Source organism: Lontra canadensis, unplaced genomic scaffold (assembly GCF_010015895.1).
Source record: "Lontra canadensis isolate GAN:19392208 unplaced genomic scaffold, GSC_riverotter_1.0 scaffold5, whole genome shotgun sequence".
NCBI classification, from domain to species: domain Eukaryota; kingdom Metazoa; phylum Chordata; class Mammalia; order Carnivora; family Mustelidae; genus Lontra; species Lontra canadensis.
The window spans coordinates 42,164,431-42,189,334 of NW_022630999.1; the positions used below are offsets into that span (position 1 = coordinate 42,164,431).

The 24,904-nt window shown below is 34.0% G+C and overlaps 1 protein-coding gene across 1 annotated transcript in view; it reads left to right on the forward strand.

The window, feature by feature from the left end:
- The window catches only part of ADAMTS19 (ADAM metallopeptidase with thrombospondin type 1 motif 19), a 250,022-nt gene that overhangs the window by 94,750 nt on the left and 130,368 nt on the right, over positions 1 to 24,904 (forward strand). The window contains exon 8 of the mRNA XM_032851974.1: positions 21,737 to 21,842. Within this exon, the coding sequence (XP_032707865.1) occupies positions 21,737 to 21,842 (106 nt within the window). The remainder of the gene's footprint in view (positions 1 to 21,736; positions 21,843 to 24,904) is intronic.

Below are 24,904 nucleotides of genomic sequence, written 5' to 3' on the forward strand. Positions count from 1 at the left end.
TCATTTTATGCTAAAAAATTTTTAAGTATCAGCATTCTTCATTAGATTTAAATAAGACTGAAGAGTCTCACAATATAGTATTAAAAATGTCCAAGAACAACCCCCAAATTACACCATCTATAAAGAAATAGGAAAGTCTCAATTTGCATGAGAAAATACACTCAGCACATACTACTCTCAATGTGGTGCAAATTTTGGAATTATATGGCAAAGACTAAAATATCTATTATAAAGATACTCCAAAAAGTAACTGTAAATATTTTTAACATGAATGAAAGAATAGAAAATCTCAAAATAAACATATATTTAATTATATGTATATTACATATATATAGTGTGTATATATAATATATATAATAAACAATAAATAAACATAATAAGCAAATATAACAAAAACCATATGGAAATATTAGAATTTAAGAAAGATAAGCAAAATAAGAATTTGTCTGCATGTATAGAGTGGTAGAATCAAGATGACAGAGAAAAGAGTTCACAAACTCAATGGTAGATCAGAAGAAAATATCCAGTCTGAACACCAGAGGGAAAAGAAGATTGGGAAAAAATATGAAGAGAGTCTTAGGGATCTGTGGGAAATATCAGAAGTAGTCATTATGGGTCCCAGAAGGACAGAAAGGGAAGAAATATGACTGATTTTGTTTTCAAATTCGGCAAAAGATTTAAATCATCAGATTCAAGAGGCCAAGCAAATTCCAAATAAGAAATACCTGAAGAGATTCACAGCTAGAGCTACCACAATCAAACAGAAAACTAACGAGAAAGACAAAATGTCACAACAAACAAACTGTTAGTTTTAGGGGAACAATGATATTCTTGACAGGGTATTTGTTATGACAAACCATAAGAACGAGTTGGGTGGCACACCATTTTAAAAATACTGACAGAAAGTTTTGTCAATATAAATAAAGATAAAATAAGAGCATTCTCAGATGAAGGAAAACTAAGAGAATTCATAACCAAAAGAGCAACTTTAAAAGAATTGCCAAAGTAAGTAATTCTGAAAGAAGGCAAATTATCTTTAATGGAAACTGGAACATCAAGAATAAAGAAAGAGCAAAAGAAATGGAGAATTGTTGTGCTCCTGGGTGGCTCAGTCATTAAGTATCTGCCTTCAGCTTGGGTCATGATCCCAGGATCCTGGGATCGAGCCCCACATTAGGCTACCTGCTCCACGGGAAGCCTGCTTCTCCCTCTCCCTCTGCTGCTCCTCCTGCGTGTGTTCCCTCTCTTGCTGTGTCTCTCTCTGTCAAATAAAGAAATAAAATCTTAAAAAAAAAGGAATGGAAAATTGGTATATATAATATAATTTTTCTCCTCTTGAATATTTTAAATATGTTAGATAGTTGAAAGCAAAATTATAATATCATCTGATGGTATTTTTGATAGATTTAAATGTAATATGCAAGACAACTCCAACATATATGGAGGAGTATAAAGGACCTATATGATGTTAAACTTCCCACATTTCACTTGATTGGTAAAATATTGTTTCTAAGTAAACTTTGAAAGTTGGATATGTATAATGTGAAACCTATAGTAAGCAACTACTAAACAGGTATATAGAAACATGTGGTTGGAAACACAATAAATAAATAAAAATGGCATACTAAAAATATTTGCAACCTTCCCTCTTATCAAAGCTTTTATTTCAAAAGAACAGAAACAAGACAGGAAATGGAAACAGAAGAAAGGAAAGAAGAGAGCACAAACAACATCAACAATAAAACACGAATAACAAAATGGCAGACCGAAATCCCAACATACATCTCAATAATTAAGAGTAAACTAAAGTAGTCTAAACAACCAATTAAAAAAGTTACCAGATTGGATCCCAAAAAAAAAAAGACCTGATTCTTTGCTCTCTGTGAGAAACTTCCTTCGAATGTAGTACGTAAGATAAGAGTAAAAATATGAAAAATATATACCATGAATAAAAAAACTAAAAACAATTCTATGGCTAAAATGTACATTTCAGAATGAAGAAAATTATTAAGAACTAAGAGGGACGTTATATAATAATAAAAGGGTCAATTCACCAAGAAGATATAATGATGTTAAATATTTCAGCAACCTACCAAAAGAGCTTTAAAATTCATGGAAGAATAACCAACAGAACTAAAAGGAGAAATAAACAAATTCACAGTTATATTTGGAGATACTGATAATCATATCTTAGTAGTTGTCAACAGAAAATCAGCACGCATGTAGGAGAATTAAACAGCATTATTAACTGATATGGACACATTGCTTTACCCAAAATAGCAAAATACATGTGCTTTTCAAGTGACATTTTCTGAGAGAACATTTTCTAGCTCATAAAACAAACTTTTAGAAATCTGAATGAATCAAATCATATGCTTTCTGTTCTTAAACATAATGGAATTGAACTAATAATGAACTATAGAAGAATAAGAAGAAAATGTTCTCTAAATATTTGGAAAATAATATTTATAAATAATTTATGGGTCGAAGAGGAAATTAAAAAAAAATAGAGACTTTTGAACTGAAAAAAGAAAAAACCATGAAAAGACAACATATAAATTATGGGATGCAAGTAAAACAATGTTTAGATGGAAATTTATATGATCAAATGCTTTTCTTATAAAGAGAAAAGGTCTCATCAATAATCTAAATTTCTAGCTAAATAAACTAAAAAAGAGGAACAAACAAAACAAAAACACATTCGTATCAACCAAAAGGTAGGAAATACTGGGGAGCTTGGGTGGATCAGTCAGTTAAGCATATGACTCTTGATTTCTGTTCAAGTCATGATTTCAAGGTCATAAGATCAAGCGCCAAGTTAGGCTCCATGCTGGGTGTGGAGCCTGCTTAAGATTCTCTTTCTCCCTCTCCATTTGTCCCTCTCCCTTTACTCCCTCCCTCCTACATTTTGTCCCTCAAAGAAGAAAAGGGGGGTGGATATTAAACAATATATATCAATCAAATGGAAACAGAAAAACAATAGTGATAATTAATGAAAGCAAACCTGGTTTTTTTGAAAATGTCAAATAAATTCTAAACCTCTAGTAAGTCTGACCAAAAAAAAAAAAAAGAAAATAGGAAAAATAGTATCAGCAACAAAAGGGATATCTTACTACAAACTCCTCAGACCTTAAAAAAATCATTAGGGAATAATACAAAGACGTCTATGTACATGAATTTGATAACTTAGCTGAAATATACCAATTGATTGAGAGTCACAAACTAACAAAACTTACCCTGATCTGAAAGAGCCTGAATAATCTTATACATATTAAAGAAATTGAATTTGTAGTTTAAAACCATCCAAGAATGAAATCTTCAAGACCAGAAAGTTTCATTGGTGAATTCTTTCAAAGAAAAGATAATACAATTTTACATTATCTCTTTAAGGAAACAGATTGATGAGGACAGTTCCCAACTCATTTTATGAAGTCAGCATTACCCTGATACAAAAACCAAACCAAGAAGCCAAGGAGAAAAGTACCCATGAAACTACAGACCAATATTCTTCATGAACATAGATATAAAAATTAGCAATTTAACCTGGTAATATGCAAGAGTAACAGAGCAGAACCAAATAGAGCTTATCTCAGAAAAGGAAAACTGATAGAATATTTGAAAATCAATGCATATAATTAAACTTAAAGTCTAAAGAAGAGACATGACCATATCAACCAACAGAGAAAAAGCATGTGACAAATTTCATTATCTACTCACAATAAAAACTCTCAGAAATTTAGGAATAGAAGGGAACTGCCTTGATAAAGAATATCTACTATCTGTCTGACACTTGACATCACATTTAACGGTGAAAGAAGGAATATTTTTGCACTTAGTCTAGAACAAGGCAGGTTTGTCCACCTCATCCTTCCTAGGGAAGACTAGAAGTAGAACAAGATAATAAATGAAAAAGCATAAATATTTTGAGCTAAGAAATAAAACTGTCTCTTTTTGCAAAAAAAAAAAAATGACTCCTTGCATAGTAGAAAATGATGAAGAATATATAAAAAAACTCTTAAAGCTAATATTTGAGCTTAATGGGATCACAGAATATAGTCAACAAGGTCAGTGTGATTTAATGTACTAGAATTGAACATTCTGAAACTGAAATTTTAAGTATATGTGTGTGTATACATACAAGTATTTATATAATACACATATAAATACATATGTAATATAAATATATCTATAATTTTTCATAGTTCCATAATGAAATATCTGCATATAAAATTAGCAAAATATGTGCAGAATCTGTGTGATAAGAACTATGAAATGTTGATGAGAATAATAAAGGAAAATCTAAATAAAGGAAGATATATATGGTATTCATGGATTAGAAGATTCAGCAAAGTACAGAGGCAACTCTTCTCAAATTGATCTGTAGATTTAACACAAAATGCAAGTTTGGGCTTTTTTTTTTTTTTTCCAAAGATTTTATTTATTTATTTGACAGACAGAGATCACAAGTAGGCAGAGAGGCAGGCAGAAAGATAGGAGGGAGCAGGCTCTCCACAGAGCAGAGAGCCTGATGTGGGGCTCGATCCCAGGACTCTGGGATCATGACCTGAGCCAAAGGCAGAGGCTTTAACCCACTGAGCCACCCATGTGCTACTGAGCTCTTTTTTGAAGATATAAATAAGATGATTCTAAAATTTATATGAAAAGGAAAATAACTGAATAGCCAAAGCACTGTTGAAAACAAAAATAGTTTTGGAGGAATCATGCCTCTTGATTTCACACTTACTACAAAGCTTGAGTAGTCAAGATGGTGTGGTATAGTTTAAGAAATAAGTATGTAGGTCAATGGATCAAAATAGAGTTTCCAGGAGCACCTGAGTGGCTCAGTTGGTTGGGTGTCTGCCGTTGGCTCAGGCTGTGGTCCTGGAGTCCTGCATTGGGAAACTGCTCAGTGGGGAGTCTGCTTATTCCTCTGCCCTTCACACTGCTGATGCTCTTTCTCGCCCTCTCTCTCTCTGAAATAAATAAATAAATAAATAAATAAATAAATAAATAAATAAATAAATAATCTTAACAAAACAAAAACAAAATAGAGTTTCCAGAAGTAGATCCACACAAATATGGCCAATTGATTTTCTACAAGGGTACAAATTCTATTTAATAAAGAGGAGCACCAGGTGGCTTAGTACGTTAAGTGTCCAACTCCTGATTTCAGCTCAGGTCATGATCCCAGGGTTGTGGGATTTAGCCCCATTCTGGGCTCCATGCTCAGCTCAGTGTGAAGTTGGCTTGGATTCTCTCTCTCTCTCTCCCTTTGCCCCTCCCCCTGCTCTCTCTCTCTCTCTCTCTCTCTCACACCCACACACCCACACACACACACACACACACACATACCCTTTCTAAAATAAATAAATAAAATCCTAAAAAAAAAAATGATCTTTCAAGAAATGGTCTTGAAAACACTGGACATCATTATGCATAATGAAGAATAATAAAGTTCTTTCACTTTTTTAATAAAATAAAATTTTATGTGTTTATACAAAATGGATTATTAATCTAAATGTAAATGTTAAACTATGAATGCCTGGAAGGAAACATAAGAGAAAAATCTTTGTGACCTTGAATTAGATAAAGAGTCTTTAGATTCAATACCACAGACATGATCTATTAAAAGAAAAATTGGTGAACTGGATTTCATCGGTATTAAAACAAAACCAAAAACACATTTGTTCTGTTAAGAGATTAAAATACAAGTTATGAACCAGGAGAAAATATAATTGACCCTTGAACAACATGGGTTTGAAATGCATGGGTCCATTTATGTGTGGATATTTTTTTATAAATACAGTACAGCACTGTAAATGTACTTTACCTTCTTGTGATTTTCTTAATAACCTGTTCTTTTCTCTAGCTTGTTTTATTGTAAGCATACAGTACATAAAACATATAACATACAAAATAGGTGTTAATTAACTTTATGTTATTAGTAAGGCTCCTCCTGATTAACAGTAAGTAGGCATTTAGTAGTTAAGTTCTGGGAAAGTCAAAAGTTATTTGTGGATTAAAAAAAAAAAATTGTTTATTTGAGAGAGAGAAAGAGCATGCAAAAGCCAGGGGAGGGGCATAGGGGGAGAATCTTCAAGTAGACTCCCTGCTGAACACAGAGCCCAACACGGGGCTTGATCCTAGGACCCAGGAGATCTCAACCTGAGAAGAAATGAAGAGTGAGATGCTTAATCTACTGATCCACCCAGGCTCCCTGAAAGCTATTGGTGGATTTGTATGTGTGTGTTGGGGGCCCAGCACCTCTATCCGTTGCATTCTCAAGGGTCAGCCATCTTGATAAATCACATATCCAGACATAAGGACTTCTGTACAGAATATATAAAGAACTCTCAATGCTCATCACTAAGAAGACAGTTTAAAAATGTGCAAGACATGACGTTATATTTCACGAGAAGAATATATAGATGGCAAATAAACAGTGCAAAGATGTCATTGTCACTTGTCATTAGGGATATGCAAATTAAATCCACAAGGAGATATCACTATATACCTATTTGATAACTAAAATTTAAAATACTGACACCATCAAGTGCTGTGGATAATGTGGATCAACTTTAATCCTCAAACACTGCTGCTGGCATGCAAAATTTTATAACCCCTAGGGATAACAATCTAGCAATTTCTTATAAAGTTATACATATACATACCATATGACCCTACAAGCCCATATCTGTGTCTTTACTTCAGAAAAACAAAAACTTACCGTCACACAAAACCTCTTCATGAATGCTGATACCTACTTTGTTCACAATTGGGAAAAACTGGAAGCAATCCAGTCGTCTTCAAGAGGCGAATGGTTTAAACAATCTGTAGTAGCTCGAGGAGGAATGTCAAAGCAATATGCTCAGTGAAAGAAGCTGGTCTCCGTAAGGAAGATGTGGTCCATATACACTATAGAGTATTATGCCTCCATCAGAAAGGATGAATACCCAACTTTTGTAGCAACATGGACGGGACTGGAAGAAATTATGCTGAGTGAAATAAGTCAAGCAGAGAGAGTCAAGTATCATATGGTTTCACTTATTTTTGGAGCATAACAAATAACATGGAGGACATGGGGAGATGGAGAGAAGGGAGTTGAGGGAAATTGGAAGGGGAGGTGAACCATGAGAGACTGTGGACTCTGAAAATCAACCTGAGGGTCTTGAAGGGGCGGGAGGTGGGAGGTTGGGGGAACAAGGTGGTGGGTATTAGGGAGGGCACGTATTGCATGGAGCACTGGGTGTGGTGCAAAAACAATGAATACTGTTAAGCTGAAAAGAAATTAAAAAGAAGAAGAAGAAGAAGAAGCTGGTCTCAAAAGGTTGCCTGCCTTATGAATCCACTTACATGACAATGTCTAAAAGACAACCCTATAATGATGATCAGATCAGCGATCCAGTGGTCATACCTGTTTTAAAAGTGGGTGAGAGTGTAACTATAACTAGAAGGCACAAAACAGTTTTGGGGAGTGATGCACCTGATGGTGATGGTGGTTAAGTGAATCAATATGAGTGTTCAAATTCTTAGAACTGTTGAATAAAAAGTAAATGTTACTGTAAATGAATTTAAAACAAAAAGAGAAAGACATTATGGGATTGTTAGACTTGCTTTTGACATTCCAGCCTAGGATTTCCCAAAGCTTTCTGCAGGTTGTATCTTGCACAGAGTCCCTAATCTCTAGGGCCTAAGGAACAGAAGAGACTGAAATCCCACCCAGATGTCACCTACCAAACACCTTTGCTCATTCACTTGGGAAGCCTTTTTAAAACGTCATCTCCCCACTGTGCCCCTTTTAAATTCACACTAATGCACTCTTCTAAACTGAGGCCCTACTGAAGAGCTGATAACTTTTGCAGACTTTAGTGAGTGTGTTCAAAGGTGTTGTTTTAGAATTTCTAAATAGAAGACTTTCTTTGTTTTCCTTTCCTTCCTTCATCCCTGTTCAAATTCTACCCATTTTTCACAACCCTAATTCATTTTCACTTTTTGAATCATTAGCTTCTCTGACTCTACCATGCATGCTTTTGGAGGAATTCAATATATCTTGCATTCATTTCCTCTCCTTTTAATCTCTTTGTGATCAAGGATCTTGCTCGCTTCCTGTCTGTGTCCTCATCACATAGCGCAGTATTGAGTGTGCTCATTGTATTTCTGAACACAGGTGCTCCATGTATTTCTGAATAGAAATGAATTCCTGATGGGAAAATGACATCTTTCCTGTGGTTTAGAATAAAAAGAAAGCTGAACTTATCTTGTTTAATTCTTGGCTGCTGGTGTATTTCTTATTAGACTCTGGCCAAAACATAAATCAGACACTTTATATTTCTATTTTAGCACAACATGTTGCAGGGGTAAGTCTTGGATACATAATTCTTATGGAATTATTATGAAAAGTGGTGGTTCATAAGGTACTTTCCTTCTCAAGATCCTTTACTGTTAAAGCTTCATTTGATTATAGGAATTTGTTTATATTAGAAAATATTTTAATGGTACTGTTAAACACTATGTGAGTATTAAAATATGCTGAATATATCCTTGGAAAACAAAACACATCTTAATTTAGAAAATACTCTGAGGTCCTCAGAGATGTTCTTATTATAAGGTCTACAAGTGCAACTTTATATTCATCACACACTTATAGGGTGTTGTCAGTGTAGGAGAACACTTAGTAAGAATCAACCACATGGGATGCCTGGGTGGCTCAGTCGTTAAACATCTGCCTTCAGCTCAGGTCACATGATCCCATAGTCCGGGGATCCAGTCCCCCATCAGACTCCCTGCTTGGCAGGAAACCTGCTTCTCCCTCTCCCACTTTCCCTGCTTGTGTTCCCTCTCTTGATATGTCTTTCTCTGTCAAATAAATGAAATCTTAAAAAAAAAAAAAAGAATCGACCACATGCCATGGGTCTTTAAATACATCACCTCTTTTACCCCTTCAAGACCTCTGTGTCATAAGGGATTGCAAACCTCATTTTAGAGATAAGAAAGTTTAATATTTAATGGTTACCATGTTTCACATAAGCCAGTACAGGCTTAATATATTTTATCTACATTAGTTAGCATTCCTAAGCCAAATGGTTAATTTCCCAGTTTTACTGTTAAGAAAACTGAGGTTCAGAAAAAAGAAGTAACTTTTCTTTGGTCACACAGCTAAAAATCAAGGCTGTGACTCAAACCCTAGAATATCTGACACAAGAACATAGATTCTTAAAGCTTTATTCTCTGCATTTTGCCTATACTGTACTTCATGCAGAAAACAGGTCATAAAAAAATTTGTTGTTGAATTCCAATTGGAGTTCTAGAAAACATCAAATCATCTTTGAGTAGGTTTTTTAACCAGTTTACTATTAATACCCTCAGTGTATACACCTTAAAAAAAGCTGAGATATTAGAAATGCATCTAAAAGTTTAAATGCTTGTCCTTGAGTAAATGTGTTTTATTTAACAAATTATGTCAAATCTCTGTATTAAACTCAATATTTTAAATTTTAGTATTTGAGATTTAAGAATATTAGATACTTGTAATTATAATTATATTGTAATTGTATTCTTTAGATTTTTTCCAGTTTATAAAATTATTTATTTTCTTGACTTGAATAAAAACCATAGTGAGTAGAAAACAAGTTATAAAAAGTAGCAAAATGATTGAAATTGGCATGATGAAAATAAAATGTTGTGTCAAACTCTTTTGATGTCTGAGTTGGTTTATGGTTAAAAATGCATGCTGTCAGTGTTTTTTACCAGTATTCTAAAAAAGCAATTTATAGAACCTTTTAGTAGCACGATATTTTTGGTTTTAATTGTCCCTGTTTAATGCCTTCAGGATATGATTACGTTATAACATTATAAAAATGTGTTGGCCAAAATTCCTGATTTATATGCAATCAGAACACTTTTAAAATTTTCCAGCTGTATCCTTCAACTTCACAGAAGTCTTCAACTGTGATTCATCTTACCTATTTTTTAAATTCATGACAGTTTTTTAATCTCCAAGGCAGATGAAATCATTAAGCCTAGTTTTTGTTTTGTTTTGTTTTGTTTTGTTTTTTGCTTTTGTGACCTAAGTCATACAGAAAGCCCGAGGACTCTGACTGATCGTTTTTAAATTAACTTAGTAATGCAAATACCAATTTTCATCCATGTTTGTGGTAGACTGCACAGTAAATTTCTCATTTCTGACTTATAAACATTAGATGTGTAATCTACCACATACGGCTTTTTCAGTGTGCCACAAACATTATATTTTCAGGTTGCACTGAAATCTAAATTAAGGATTTTAGATGGCATATGTTTTTTTTTTTTAAGATTTTATTTATTTATTTGACAGAGAGAGATCACAAGTAGGCAGAGAGGCAGGCAGAGGGAGAGGGAAGCAGGCTCCCCGCTGAACAGAGAGCCCAATGTGGGGCTCAATCCCAGGATCCTGAGACCATGACCTGAGCTGAAGACAGAGAGGCTTAACCCACTGAGCCACCCAGGTGTCCCAATGGTATATGTTTTTAATGATGTATTAAAGATGTATTCAAACCACAGTAAGGTACATTGGAGTCTGGCTTAATTTAAAATCCCTAAGGATTTGAGAGTTTAACTTCTGAAACCATTCAATAACCTGCCCTTAAATTTTCTAAAAGAGAGAAGTTAATGTGAAGTAGAATAAATCTAGAATACAATAGCAGGAGCGCAAAACTAGCCTGCAGCCGTAAATTTTCCTATTGTTTCTTCCTTTCATACAAAAAAAAGCAGCCCTTTTCATTGTCGTAGTGTAGGAAGAAGATGGGTCTGCTTGGTGGGAAAGTTTATTATAAAGATTAAGGACATGGGAAAACCAGAAAAGCAAGGAATAAACCTCTTTTGGAACTTGTCTATTACCGTGATAGTCTCTCCAGCTCTCAAAAGAGCAGAATTTAGGAATTGGCCACCTCTGCCTACTCTGTGTACCCTCCCCCTCTGGACTCACTTCCTTTCACTATATATTATGAACACTCACTTAAACCATCTTTCACCTTCTTTTTCCTACATCATATTAATATTCCATATAAAAGCTTGCCAAAGAATTTGACATGGTACCCATATGCCATCTAGTCCAGTACTTCACTGATTTTAGATATCTCCAATCACACCTTAAGATAATAAAATAAAATGAGTGATTATTCACTGTTTAATTTACCTTTAGCAACCAATTAGAAACATGTGCACACTTTTTTAAACATGTACATTCTCACCTGTAGTTAATTTTGTCATGATACACATTATAAGATCAAAGATGATACTAAATTAGGAAAAGAAAATGCTGCATCTAGCTTCCTACAGTGTATTAAATCTTTCCTCACAACTCCCTATGTCCCTTGACATAGGGACAGTGAAAACTTGTCAATTGATGTTAATTTTTCTTCTAGTTTAAATGACTTTATTCATTTACCGTGTTTTGGTTTGGTTTTAGCTAATATTCGGCTCTTCCTGATAGTTCTCCTCACCTCCCCTTTATCCTTTCCATAGCTGGGGAGATGGGCTGTAGATCAGAAATCACAGTGCTTTCACTTCCCTCTGAGATTTTTGGTATCTACGTCTTTGCAGTGCATTCCTTTGTCTATATGCTGGACTCCAAATGCATTTGGTGGGTTCAACTCAAGAATGTTGGTTTGGTCAGAGCACTGTAACTTCTGTTCAGCTCTTTCCACCACTCTCTTTATCTTCCCACCCTCCCCAGTCCCTACCTGTCCAGCTCTTAATGCTCCTAAAGATGCTGCCAGATCTCAGTCATGTCATCTGTGGGTCCCCCTAGATTAAACTGCCCACTTCTCTTGCCTTCCTGGAAACAAAAGACAAAGTAGGGTCAAACTTGACAGCCCTTCTTTCCACCTATTCACCCAGTGTTTTCATTAATTCCCTACTTGAGTCATCCGATATCAGCCTGGAGTTTCCCAATGTGCTATCCTCCAGAGTTTCAAAGGTTACCTTCCTTCTAATTCTATCCCTTCCCAACTGCCCTCAGAGCAAATCCTGTAGAAGACTAAGAAGGCATGACCTGGGTGGAAATACAATACTTGATCTTAGCCCAAAGTCCAAGAAGTAATTGACCTGTGTGGAAAAAGAGAAATGCATGTTAATACACCTTGAAATATATTATCATAGTACTATACAATGTGTAGTGTTATTGTACTATACAGTTCTACATGCTGGAAATGAACAAATTGACTTCTCAGTACTTTCCTTGTGGTGCTTACATTCTAATTGAGAGAGTGGTCAATATCTACTGGCCAGTATCCAAATAATTAAATTTAATTAACTGGTACATTAAAAGATAAACCCCTGAGGAAAAAAAGTAATGGGTGTAAGTAAGAGTAATCTGGGAGTTCCAGGGTGGGGAGAAGGGTATTTTTAATTTAAATTTGGTGATCAAGAAGATCTGGAGAAAGAGATGTAAGGAGGGAATGATCCATAGGGAAATGCCAGTGAAGAGGTCTTCAGATGGAAATGACAAGAAAAGAGAAGAGAAAAGTGGGGGGGGGGGAGCCAAATGTAGCTATGAAACTGGAATAGAATGAATAAATGGGATTATGATAGAAAATTCTAGATTTTGTACTTCTTCTTTTGACAACTTTAGCAAATTGTAAGGTTTATTGTATACATTTATATATATTACCTTGCTGTCTTTAGGATTATAGAGACATTTCCTTATTCTTCGTTGATGTTGGTAACTTGTATTTGTCTCTCTCTCTCTCTCTCTCTTTTTTTTTTTTTTGTAATTTTTGATTGGTTTGCTAGGGAATTACCAGTTTTGTCAATTTTTTTTTACGTTTGTTTTATAGTTCATTGGTTTTGCTCTTTATTATTTCTTTCCCTCTCTTTTCTTAAGCTTTGATGCTCTCTTTTCTCAGCTCCTGAAAGGAATTTTAATCACTGATTTTCAGTCTCTTTGATTTTTTTATAATATATAGTACAAATTTCCCTGAGCACTGTCATTTCAGCCTACACATTTTTTGTGTTTTTTTTTTCAATAACTATGTTTAACATATTTTCTAATTTTGATTATAATTCCTTTCACTTGTGGATTCTTTAGAAGTGTATCATCTCATGTCTAGGCAGTTTGGGTTTTTCTAGTTACCTTTTTAGTTCTTGAATTCCAAATTATTTCCATTGTGGCCAATGAACATACTTTGGATTATTTCCACTTTTGAAATTTGTGGAGATTTTTTTGCTACTCAATATATGGTCAAGTATTATAAATGTACCATTTCCACTTAAAAGGAATGAATTTTATAGTTGGATGTGATGTTTTATTACATCATTTACGACAGATTTGCTAATACTTTGTTCAGGTCTCATGTCTTGAGTGAAGATTTTTAATTGTTGTTTTATCAGCTATTAAGAGAGTTGCTAAGTCTCTCAGCTTAACTGTGGATTTTTTTTTCTCTCTTAATTTGGTTCATTTTTTTCTATTATATTTTGAGGCTTAGTTATTGAGTAAACAGAGACTTAGAATTGTACATCTTCTTGTTGGAGTAACCCTTTTATAATGAAAAAATCCTTTTTTAATCTCTCTAGATGCTTGTGACTTAAATTCAATTTGTCTAATTTTGTATATTTGTAATATTTATATTGTCACCCATTCTCTATTTAGTTGATGCTTGCATATTATACCATTTTCTATTCTTTTATTTCTAACTTGTTTATGTTCTTATACTTAAACTGTATCTCTTATAAGCACAAAACAGTTAGAGTTGTTGTTTTTTTAATTCAGTCTTAAAATCTTAATTTGGCTTTAGCATACTCTTTATTTTTCATTCATTCATTCCAACTTTATCAAGACAAAGTTGACAGATAAAAGATGTATAAGTGTAAGGTAGACAATGATGTTTTAACATACCTATGCATTGAAAATGATTATCACAGTCAAGTTAATTCACACTTCTCTCACCTTAGAGAGTTTAAATATCCATTCAATTTGACAGTCACTCATGGCAGAATCTTTTTTAATTAATGTAATTCTTGGTGTGAAATGCTGTCTTTCTATATTTGTTTTCCATTTGCCTTTAGGTCATGTTTCTTTTATTCTCTTCCTTTCCTGCCTTTAAAAACAGGTAAATCTAATATTTGTATTATATTTTCAACCTCTGTAATTGTAATTGTTAGTTATATATTATTTTACTGTTGTTTTGCAATTACCTTGTATATTATGACATGTATCATTTTACCACTGATTATTGGTAGAACTCATCTTGAACTACATATTGTTGCTTTACTTCAGTTCTCTCTATTTTAAAGTTTGGAAGACATTAAAATTGGTGTTTCATGTATTCAATATTAATTTATAGTTACTCATACATTTACCCTTTCTGGTGTCCATTATTTCCTCCTCCTTATTTTAATGTTTTAGTCTGGAATTTTTCCTTCTGTTTGAAGAAATATAACATTTCTTTACACCAGTACTTTGATTTAAAGTATCATGGAAAAGGGTTACTTTCTCTGATTTACAAAAAGATTCATTTGGGTTGCTGGAACCCAGTAAATGTAGATCTCAAGCTCCCCATCTTTATATTAAAAATGTCTTTATTTTGTCATCATTTTCTCTCTAGTTTTTGTATGAGTGGCCACCTTCTTACAGTGGGCCATTTCTTCATTTGGATTGTCATTTTTATTTTTGAGCTCATCTTCGGTAGAGTTTTTTTGCCTGTGGGGATTTTATGCTTGCTGAGATGATAGTGTCTCATCATAGTGATCCTTCATTTGTTTTCACTGAACTGACAAAGCTTTTTCTAATCCTTGTATGATCCCCAAGTTGTATGTTCAATTTGTACATTGTATTTATGGCTTCATATTCTTATGGTTTTATACCTGTGCATGCTGGTGGTTTGGGTTTATTAGTGGAGCTTTTCTGGCATACCTCAAACTTACTTTGAGCCAGGCTTCCTCGTTGATCTCCCGCATGTGGATTTTTGAGGTAATGTTCACACATTAATAGCAATTTCAGGCTTTCTGATTTGTCAATGGATTTCAGTTCCTTACTCCTTAATTTCTCTGCCTGCAAACATTTTGAAACCACACCCATTACTTAATGGGACTTGTGTCTTTTCTGATACCCAGACTTTAACAACATTAACTCATGATATTATCACTCCAACTTCGAAAAATTTCAAGCTTTATTCCTGTACTTGGGAATCTTTCTTTCTTGAAATTTAGCTATACACTAAAACTTTGAGTTAGATTTTATTTGGCACCGGTATGCGTTTTTCACAAAAAGACTCTAACCACCATGTTGTGGGAACACATAAACAGCGTTTTACTGCCTATGAAATATTCCACCTTTTTGACCACAGAGATTTACTATAGTTTTTATTAAACTGATATCTTATTTCTTGTTGTTAGAAGTCACTTTTTTCTTAGTATTCTTAGAAACTGTACTATAAAGAATGATATGGATTAAACATTAAAGAGAATTTGGAAGACTGTTTTTTAAAATACATTTATAACTCTACTGATATTAACCTCATAACTTACATAATTGTACTTTTATACTTCTAGATCATCATCTTGTCTTTTAATGGAGTAGAAGCAGATAATTAGCGAGCTAGTAAGGCAATTTATTTTAAAATATGTTCAAAGGCTGATTTGAATATAATCATGTAAATGGTTTACATATTACTTGGGCACCATCATTGTCATTCTAAAAAATTTTTCTAATTCATGGACGAAATACATTTTGATTCTTCAAAATTACATTTTTAGTTAAGGCCCCATGTTAAGTTACATTTTATATTGGTCTTTGTTTCAAGGAATTCCATCTATGCCATTCATTTCATCCACTCCTTATTGAGGATACGTTAAATGCATACTGATGGAGAGATGTACTACATGGCATGCACATTTAAAGAACATACCCTACCCTTCTGTGAAGAATAGCAACTTTTATAACTGCTTAGCCTTTTCCCTGCTCAGTGCCCACCTCTCCCCACTCAGTGATGTCACCAAGCTGTTTCTCTCCTTAAAAGCCTTTTCTACTTTAATTTTTCTCTATTTGGTATTTCTTCATAGTCTCCCATAATATCTTATGTACATCTTTACATTTTAATAATCACATTTTCCAGTGAGTTGGTGTGGCTCACGCTCCTGAAGGCACGCTCAGTATATGTTCATCTTTGTACCTTTTGTACTTGTCACCTCTTACATTATTTGTTCCATTAGGCTTCGAGCAATAATACGACTCATAAATAAATAACTTTTCTTCCAGGATACAACCTAGGACAAATACCTTACCTAGGGCAGTACAAGATTTTGTGCCAGGAGAAACAAGATTTTGAAGTTGGGTAGTCTCGTTAGTGCTTAAAGGCAACAGTGTTGAGGCCGGACGATTTTATTTTATTAGGATACACCCACCCGATCACATAAAAACTGATTTCCTGATTCATTCATTATTATAACATGCCTCCTGTGGGGTTTTAGGGGTCTATGATTATCTTGAAGAGGTATCAAATTACATTCTAGGATAGTATGCTTTGTTTTCACCTGGAGATTCTGTTGATGCCTCATACATGACTTGATTTATCTTTAGGTGGAAATTAGAGGGGTTTTTTGGTGTCCTTTTTGATTGTAGAAACTTTAATATTAAAAGAGTGTTTTAAAAAGAGTCTGTATTATATCTATATTTAAATAACAGCTGTGTTAGATCCTTTCCCCTCCTAAATTGTACCCTTTAATATAATAAGAAACATGTGAGTTTTTGGAAGGAACTGAAAAGCATAGGCTTTTAAACAGAATAATGCAAGTCATTTAAATTAGTCATGGTTACAATTATTCTTCATAACTTTCAAGTTAAAGAAAATCTCCCTGGTGTGCCAAATGTAAGACAATTAAATTCAAATTTATCAGAGCCTCAGTTGAAGACTCTGAGTTTACACATAAGAAAAAAAGAATGGGAAGGAGAGGGTCATTATGTTTGTTAAATTGCTTCCTGGTCTATAAAGGAATCTGTTAATTACTACTTAAATTTCATAGACATGATCGTCATATTTATGTCTTTAATCTTCTCATCATAAAAGTATTGTAAACACTTAAATGGATTTGGAAAATTGGAAAGGAGGAAGAAAAGTTATTTATTATCTCTCCACATGATACAATTGCTATTAGAAAATTATTGTCATTGAGGTGCCTGGGTGGCAGGCAGTTGTGGCTGCCTGGGTGGCTCAGTTGTTGAGCGTCTGCCTTTGGCTCAGATTATGATCCCAGGTCCTGGGATCGAGCCCTGAATGGGGCTCCCTGCCCAGTGGGAAGCCTTCTTCTTCCTCTCCCACTTCCCCTGCTTGTGTTCCCTCTCACTGTCTCTCTCTTCTGTCAAACAAACAAACAAAAATCCTAAAAAAAAAAAAAAAAGAAAATTATCGTAATTATACAGTCTTTTGTTTTGTTTTAAGTCAGCTATATGTCCAATGTGGTGCTTGCACTCACAACTCTGAGGTACAGTCACATTCTCCACTGACTGAACCAGCCACGTGTCCCCATTTTTAAGTAGTCTTTCTGTTCTATGGAAATGTGATGGTATGGATTTTTTAATACTTAGGTGTAATCATACCTCTATGCCAAAATGTACTCATTTCTAAATTGTATTTTATTGTATATAAATTTATATTTTATGGTATAAAATATGTCTTTTATATTATAAATTATAATTTTTATCAGCAAATTTCTTTTCATGACTACACAGTAGTCATTGATTTCCCATAGCCCATTGAGGAATCTAGGGCCCCCAAAGAGATTACTGTTCATTCTTTCTCTTCCCCTATGTTACAGGGCTAGTGCTAGGAAAATATCAAAGTTCCATACCTCTTGCATTCCTCTTGCTTCCTGCTACTGCTTCTAAGTCAAACTCTCATCCTCAAATAAAAACTCTTCATTTGGACCTGACGCTCTTCAGCTTTACCATCTTAACGTCTCTGTGATGGATTGTTCTCCTTCATTCTTGCCCATATTTCACATGGATGTTGGTCATCTTTACCCCCTTCCTGAGTTCATTGAGATCATATGCAATTTCACGTTCATATAATCAGTCCAACCAAAACTACTTAATAGTTCTTTGACCTCAATCTGGGTGATGTCTACCTCTCTCTGCTCTCCTGGCAACACTGAATCATACTATGCAACTTCATCTCTGAAATCTTATGTCTCTATCCCCAGTCTCTTATCACACTCTCAGGTACTTTTTCAGAGAGTATCTGCTCTTTTTTTCCACTGATGACTCCATTCTCCAGACAACTGCATTGTATTCTCCAAATATTTGACTTTACTTCTTCACTTACCCAACCCTATAATTTCTGTCCCTTCTTTCATTCTCAAATCTACTGTCAACTCTTATGTCCTTTGATTCTTCCTTTAAACCTCATCTAAAAAATCTCAGCCCAAATTTATTTTTTAATTTTTTTTAAAGAAGTTATTTATTCATTTGACAGACAGAGATCACAAGTAGGCAGAGACGCAGGCAGAGAGAGAGGAGGAAGCAGGCTCCCCACCGAGCAGAGAGCCCGAAGCGGGGCTTGATCCCAGGACCCTGGGATCTTGACCCGAGCCGAAAACAGAGGCTTTAACCCACTGAGCCACCCAGGAGCCCCATCAGCCCAAATTTAATCCAAATATTTTTCTTCTCTGTTTCAGCCTTTGGATTGGATGTCACTTGCTTGGACGTACTAGTGCTAGTCCATGTTCATGCTCACCATCCTCGGCTGAATCATCTGTTTTTTGACCCATGAACATTAAGTATTCCCCTAGTACTTAATCAGCTCTCCTTCCCATTTCTCTCAGTATTCTAAACTTTTGTTTCTTTTTCAAAAAATACTAACTCCCATCTACCTTTGACCCACACCGCACCTAGCATTGCATCCTTTTTCACTGGACATACAGGAATGTCAGAAAGTAATTTCTTTAACTTAACAAGTGGTACTTGTGAAAGTCTTCCAGGGAGTGCCTGGGTGGCGCAGTTGGTTAAATGTCTGACTCTTGGTTTCAGATTAGGTCCTGATCTCAGGTTCTTGATATAAAGCCCTGCATTAAGCAGGGACTCTGCTTGAGATTCTCTCTCTCCCTCTCCCTCTCCTCCGCCCCCCATTCTCTCTCTCTCAAGTAAATAAATAAATCTTTTAAAAAATATATCCTATCCAATGTTGTAAGATATAGAAAAATATGGAAAAATATAAAAAATATAGAATGGAAAGAATAATAAAGAAGAGGTAAGAATTAGAAACAAGTGACTATTTTTGGTGGGAAAAATTTATTTGAAGAGGTACAGGAGAAGAAATGCAAAACTTACTAAAGTTGATATGTGCTGGTTCATACAGCAAAGATACTGACATGATGACAGCCCACATTAGCTGACTTAATCTGCATATGGTGATAAGATTATTGTAGTTGTGAAATATAGGGGCATCATAAGGGAAATTTGTACCAAATAATGATCTTTGGCATTCTAATTATAGTTGAACTTAATTTAGTATTTTTGTATTTATTCTCAAGTTTAACTTTTTTAAATTTTCAAATGCACAAGAGAATTTTCAGTATCTTATAATGAGGAGATACTTTTTGTTCACCTTCCTTCACCCCTTCTTTCCATCTTTCTTTTCTTCCTTCTTCCTTTCAACTGTAACACAACTTCAGTTACTCTTGTATCTTTGTTCTCCATATTTTGTTGCATTAATAAGTGCATGACTTAGCTCTCTTAAAATTCACATTATGTTTAAGAATCTCTTGATGTTTTTATTTGATTTGTTATTTAATGGAACTAGATAACGAACATGTCTTTCTCCTCCTCTTTTTCTCCCTTTCCTAACCCTCTGAGTTTACCCCCACCTTCATATTTCCTTTCCACCTTATCCTGATTTAACTGTAGAATAATTCCAGTTGTCTTAATCAGCCAAATAAAGTAGTAAGGCTTATCACCTGTCTGTTCAACCTTCCATCCATTCATAAGGCAATAATGTCATCTGTTTGTAGATTTTATATTTTAATAAAATATCTTTACATATAGAGATAAAATGACATCCTTACCTACTTCATCCCTTGTTGTTTCTTCCTGTAATTATGTTTTTAAAATAGTATGATTATACTATATTTTGCTTAGAGAATGTATCTTCATTTTCCTGTTAGGCCAGTAGATACCAGGCCTTGAGAATCTGCATGAAGATTCAAATGACTAGTTGAGCCTTTCAGATACTCCATTTTCAATCCTCAAAGAATGCTTCTGTTCAAACCTTGTGTGCCTCAGTCTTGAGTCTCTGAGGTTCTACCACAGTCTTAAAATCCTTCTCCCCTGTCACTGGGGCTGTAGCTCCCCTAAATCAGTTCATATTCTTCCATGAACCTTCTGTTTCTCCAAAACATGGGCAGGACAATTTATTCTTTTATTTAAATGTAATCATTTTATAACACTATTTTTGGGGTTTCTAAAGAGAGAAGAAGAGTCACAAGCAGTCAGCTAACCATCTTTAACTAGGGACCACTCTGCACTAAATTGTAATTAGCAGGAAAAGAAACGTTAGTTGGTAGATGGATTCAAAGTTCGTTTCAAATCCTCATTCTATAATATTGAGTAGTCATGTGATCTTTGGCAAATCATTTACCTGTGCAGACCTTAATTTCTTCATATAATGAATTTAAATGTATTTTATAAGGATGTGAGGATTACAGAACATACAAATTCAAAAAAATACTAGATATCACTTAAATAACCTTTGTTTTTTGGAAATGCACTAAAAATTACATTTGGAAGGTGTTAAATGATATTTACCCAGGGAGATATCTTAATTAGTAATATAGTTCATAAATCTTTGACTAAGGAATATCAATCATTTTGTATTTTCTTACCACTGATTAAAACCAAACGATCAAATATCTTACGGAAATTGTTATCTTAGATAGTATATCATTATCATATACTCTGCAGTTGGACCTTCTCATTAGCCAAAAAATGTTCAAAGGAAATATTTTTCAATATTCCATATATCACAGGTAGTTCTTATGTCATATTAATTAAAATGGTATTTTAGAAAATAAAATTTCAAAATTTTATTAACTCAAAATATCAATTTAAGTTCAAGAATGCCCTATGTACGTAGTTTATTTTCTTTTTTTTTTTTAAGATTTTTATTTATTTATTTTGAGAGAGAGAGAGAGACAGAGTGAGAGAGAGCATGAGAGGGGAGGTCAGAGGGTGAAGCAGACTCCCCATGGAGCTGGTAGCCCAATGTGTGACTTGATCCCAGGACTCTGGGAACATGACCTGAGCTGAAGGCAGTTGCTTAACCAACTGAGCCACCCAGGTGCCCCCGTAGTTTTTTTTTTTTTTTTAGGGTATTTCTCTGAAACTAAGTTCTTTACGAGAATTGAAAAACATTTAACTCAATCATTGCTTTTTTACTTACATTGTCAAAGTTGTATCCATTCAATTATCTTATGTGACAGTGAAAAGTGGTATTTATAAAATACATTCTTAGAGCACACTTTCTGAGAGTTGGACAGTTGATCAAATGATTTAATCTGAAATATGAATTTGAAAATAATAAGAATTTATTGAGCAACTCATACATACACAATTTCCTTTAAAATTCCATTTATAAGGGCTAGATTTTATAGTTTAATACTGACATCATTTGAATAGAAAAAACATCATTTTTCATTTCTTCTACTGATGCATAGCATAAATATTTGCATTTGAATCTGACATATGATAATTCATGTGTATGTTTTCTAGGTATAGCTTATTTGAGTGGAATGTGTAGTGAAAAGAGAAAATGTATTATTGCTGAAGACAACGGCCTGAATCTTGCATTTACAATTGCTCATGAAATGGGTCACAAGTAAGTAAAAATTCTGGCTATGCCACCTATTTGCATATAACTTTGTAATTTGAGTTATTGAACTCCATTCATATCTTATGTGTTTGGGAGGGTTAGGGTTTTTTAGCAATTAGCAAAACAAAAAGATGGTGAATATCATCTAAATTTAAAATGTCTTCTGAATCCTGTAACCGTTCCTGATACGAAATCTTACTACATTATTAGCATTCACTTTAAGACATTCATTACATGGCACATGATTCATTTCACTACACATTTCCAAATGATATAAACATGGCAATAATTATGACCTTACAGAGCTATTTATTATTCAAATGTCCAAAGAAAACACTTAGTACAAATAAAAATACTTCCAGCCTATAATAGCATGTTTGTTATTACCCGATACAGAGTAAAGGAATAAATCTGCATGGTTTGGACTAATGTATTTGAAAGAAACTTCATCTGATCACACAGTTAGTATGTAATGAACAGTGTGTCTCAGGAACAAGTCTAAGTACTTTACATAGTTTGGTTCATTTAAAACTCAAAAAGCAAGGATCTCATTTTACAGATAATGTTAATAGTAATATAACTAGTAATAGCAACATTTATGTAGTACTATGTGCCAAGACATTTCTAAGTGCTTTGTATATCCTCAGAACATTTGGGGGAAGGATGGTTATTAGAATACCCATCTTATAGGGGAGAAAACTGAAGTATAAAGAAGTTACTTTGCCCTCCCAAAGTATGAAAATAGTAAGTGTTGGAGGAAGGATTTAAACTCGGGCCATATAACTGAAGTCATACTCTTCTCTATTTTTATAGTAAGTTGTCTGCTATCTTTGGGCCTTTGATCCCTCATTAGTAAGATGGGGATAATACCTGTGTTATGAGGTTGCTCTGGGATTCAGATTATGTAAGAACAGGCTCATATTTACAGCCAGTGGACTATGGTAGAAGTTGTGTAGAGTCAGACTGAATTTTGACTGTGGCCTTCCCCGCATGCTAGCAGTATCAGCAGTACATATGAAAAGTATTTTAATTGGACTCAGATTTAGTGAGGTCCTACTCAGGGAGGTGATCTTTATGGAGGCCTCTTTGGTCAAAAACATATTTAGTTTGGCTGGTAGAGCTTAAAAATTTGAATCAGTTGCCAACATTAAAAAGTATAAATTTGACATAAAAATTCAAATTTCCAGACCTGGCAACATTAGACCCACAGTCCCATATGGCAGCCATTCCTTGGAGCTGAGCAGCGTCTGTACCCTTTAGACTGGGCCCATCTTTCCCAGCTGATCGCAGACTGTAGCTCTGTAGTATTGTAATATTGTAGACCCAGGTCACTCCATTTTCAGTATATGCTTGGACTCTGGAGAACATTGAATAAATTGAGCCGTAGAGTTGGGTTGGTATAAGAAAGCTCACAAGAAGATTTATATACGACATAACAGTGTTTGATTTAAAAAAAAAAAAGCAAAACTTTTTATTCAAGTAAACTGAAGTATAGAAAAATGATCAAGTTAGAATTAAACAGCTCAATGAGTTCTCAGAAATTGAGTATGACCATGTGCTCATAACCTACTCTAAGAAATAAGACATTTTCAACAGTGGCTGGTTTTTGATGTCACTGATTTTAAAGGTATAAATATACTTCATTTTCTCCCATGCAGCCTTTCAAGGGTCAGTCTGGAGTGTTCTAGAATACAAAGTGTTTATTTGTTATTCAAAAAAGAAACAACAGAAAGATAAATAACACTTTAAGATCATCATCCTTGAGGGAAATTATGTCCTGCAGTAATGGATCCGTGTTGCACTCCAGGAATGATAGGATTTAGACTCTTAATTCCAATGTAATTTTCATCATTTAAAAGATATTCCAGTTTAATCATATTAAGGAAAACCAAGATCCTTATTTGAATAAAACATACTAAAAATCATCTTTATTCTAAACAATGTTTAGTAAAAGTGAATATTGAAAAATTTTAAGACCACAAGTGCAAATTTATCCTAAGCACAATTTTTAAAAGTTAAATGCTAGTTTTCTAATAATATAATTTTCACTCTTTAGCTATGCATTAATAGCGTGGTATACAAGCAATCTTCAGTATATTTTTATGAAATAGACAAGTAACCTGAATAGTAGAAGTTTCACTTTATGAAGCAAACTTACTTTACTTTAGTACATGTAAAATAAATTTCTTTAATCTCTGATGTATTCTAAAAATGTAGGAAAAACACAAATTAAAAGAACCAGCTACAATGCAAATTGATTTATTAACATGCAAAAGCTTGGTCAAGAACCTCCAACTACTTAAAAAACTAAATGAAATAGTTTAAGGAAGGCCACTTGAGCTTTATGTAGTAGAAACATTGGTTTATGACCAGGAACTCAGGTTGGAATGGCTAAAATGGTAGTAAAATATTATTTTATTTGACTTTTATAGAGCTGTACCCAAAATCAATAGAAATGTGCCAAAGGTAGAGTAAGGCTTGATGGATTAAGACCAGGACATGTGATATATGTTGAACTACTTAGTTACTTTTTTAAAAATCCTCCTTCCTTGTAAGCAATATTTGTCTTAAAAGTAGAGGCTACTGTTTTTCTCAAAGTAGAGAGTGGGATACACTAACAGAGTAATTGTGTCTTTAACGAAGTACATACAAAGGAATAGATAGGAGAGAGGTCGTCTGTATTAATTATATCATCATCATCCAGTATAAGATATAAAGCACAGTGAAAGAAAAATGTAAGAAGACATAAAAAGCAATTCATATTCACATAGCCTCTCAAATATATAGTTTTCACAAATATTAGATAATTATATCTATGGATCCTATGTGCTCACATGCCCAAATCAACAGAGATCTTTTACTTAGGGATATAATTAAGTTAACTATGTAAGTGAATCAGTTAAGTTCTTATTTTTTTTCTTTTCGAATTTCTTTCTTTTGTTTTTTTTGGGAGAGGTTATAACGTTTTCCAATTTGTTTCCTTACACAGAAAATGGATCATAAAATTCTGCGAACCACAATTTTAAGAATGGCAGAATGAGTCCACTTAAACTTGTCAATTAAAGAAT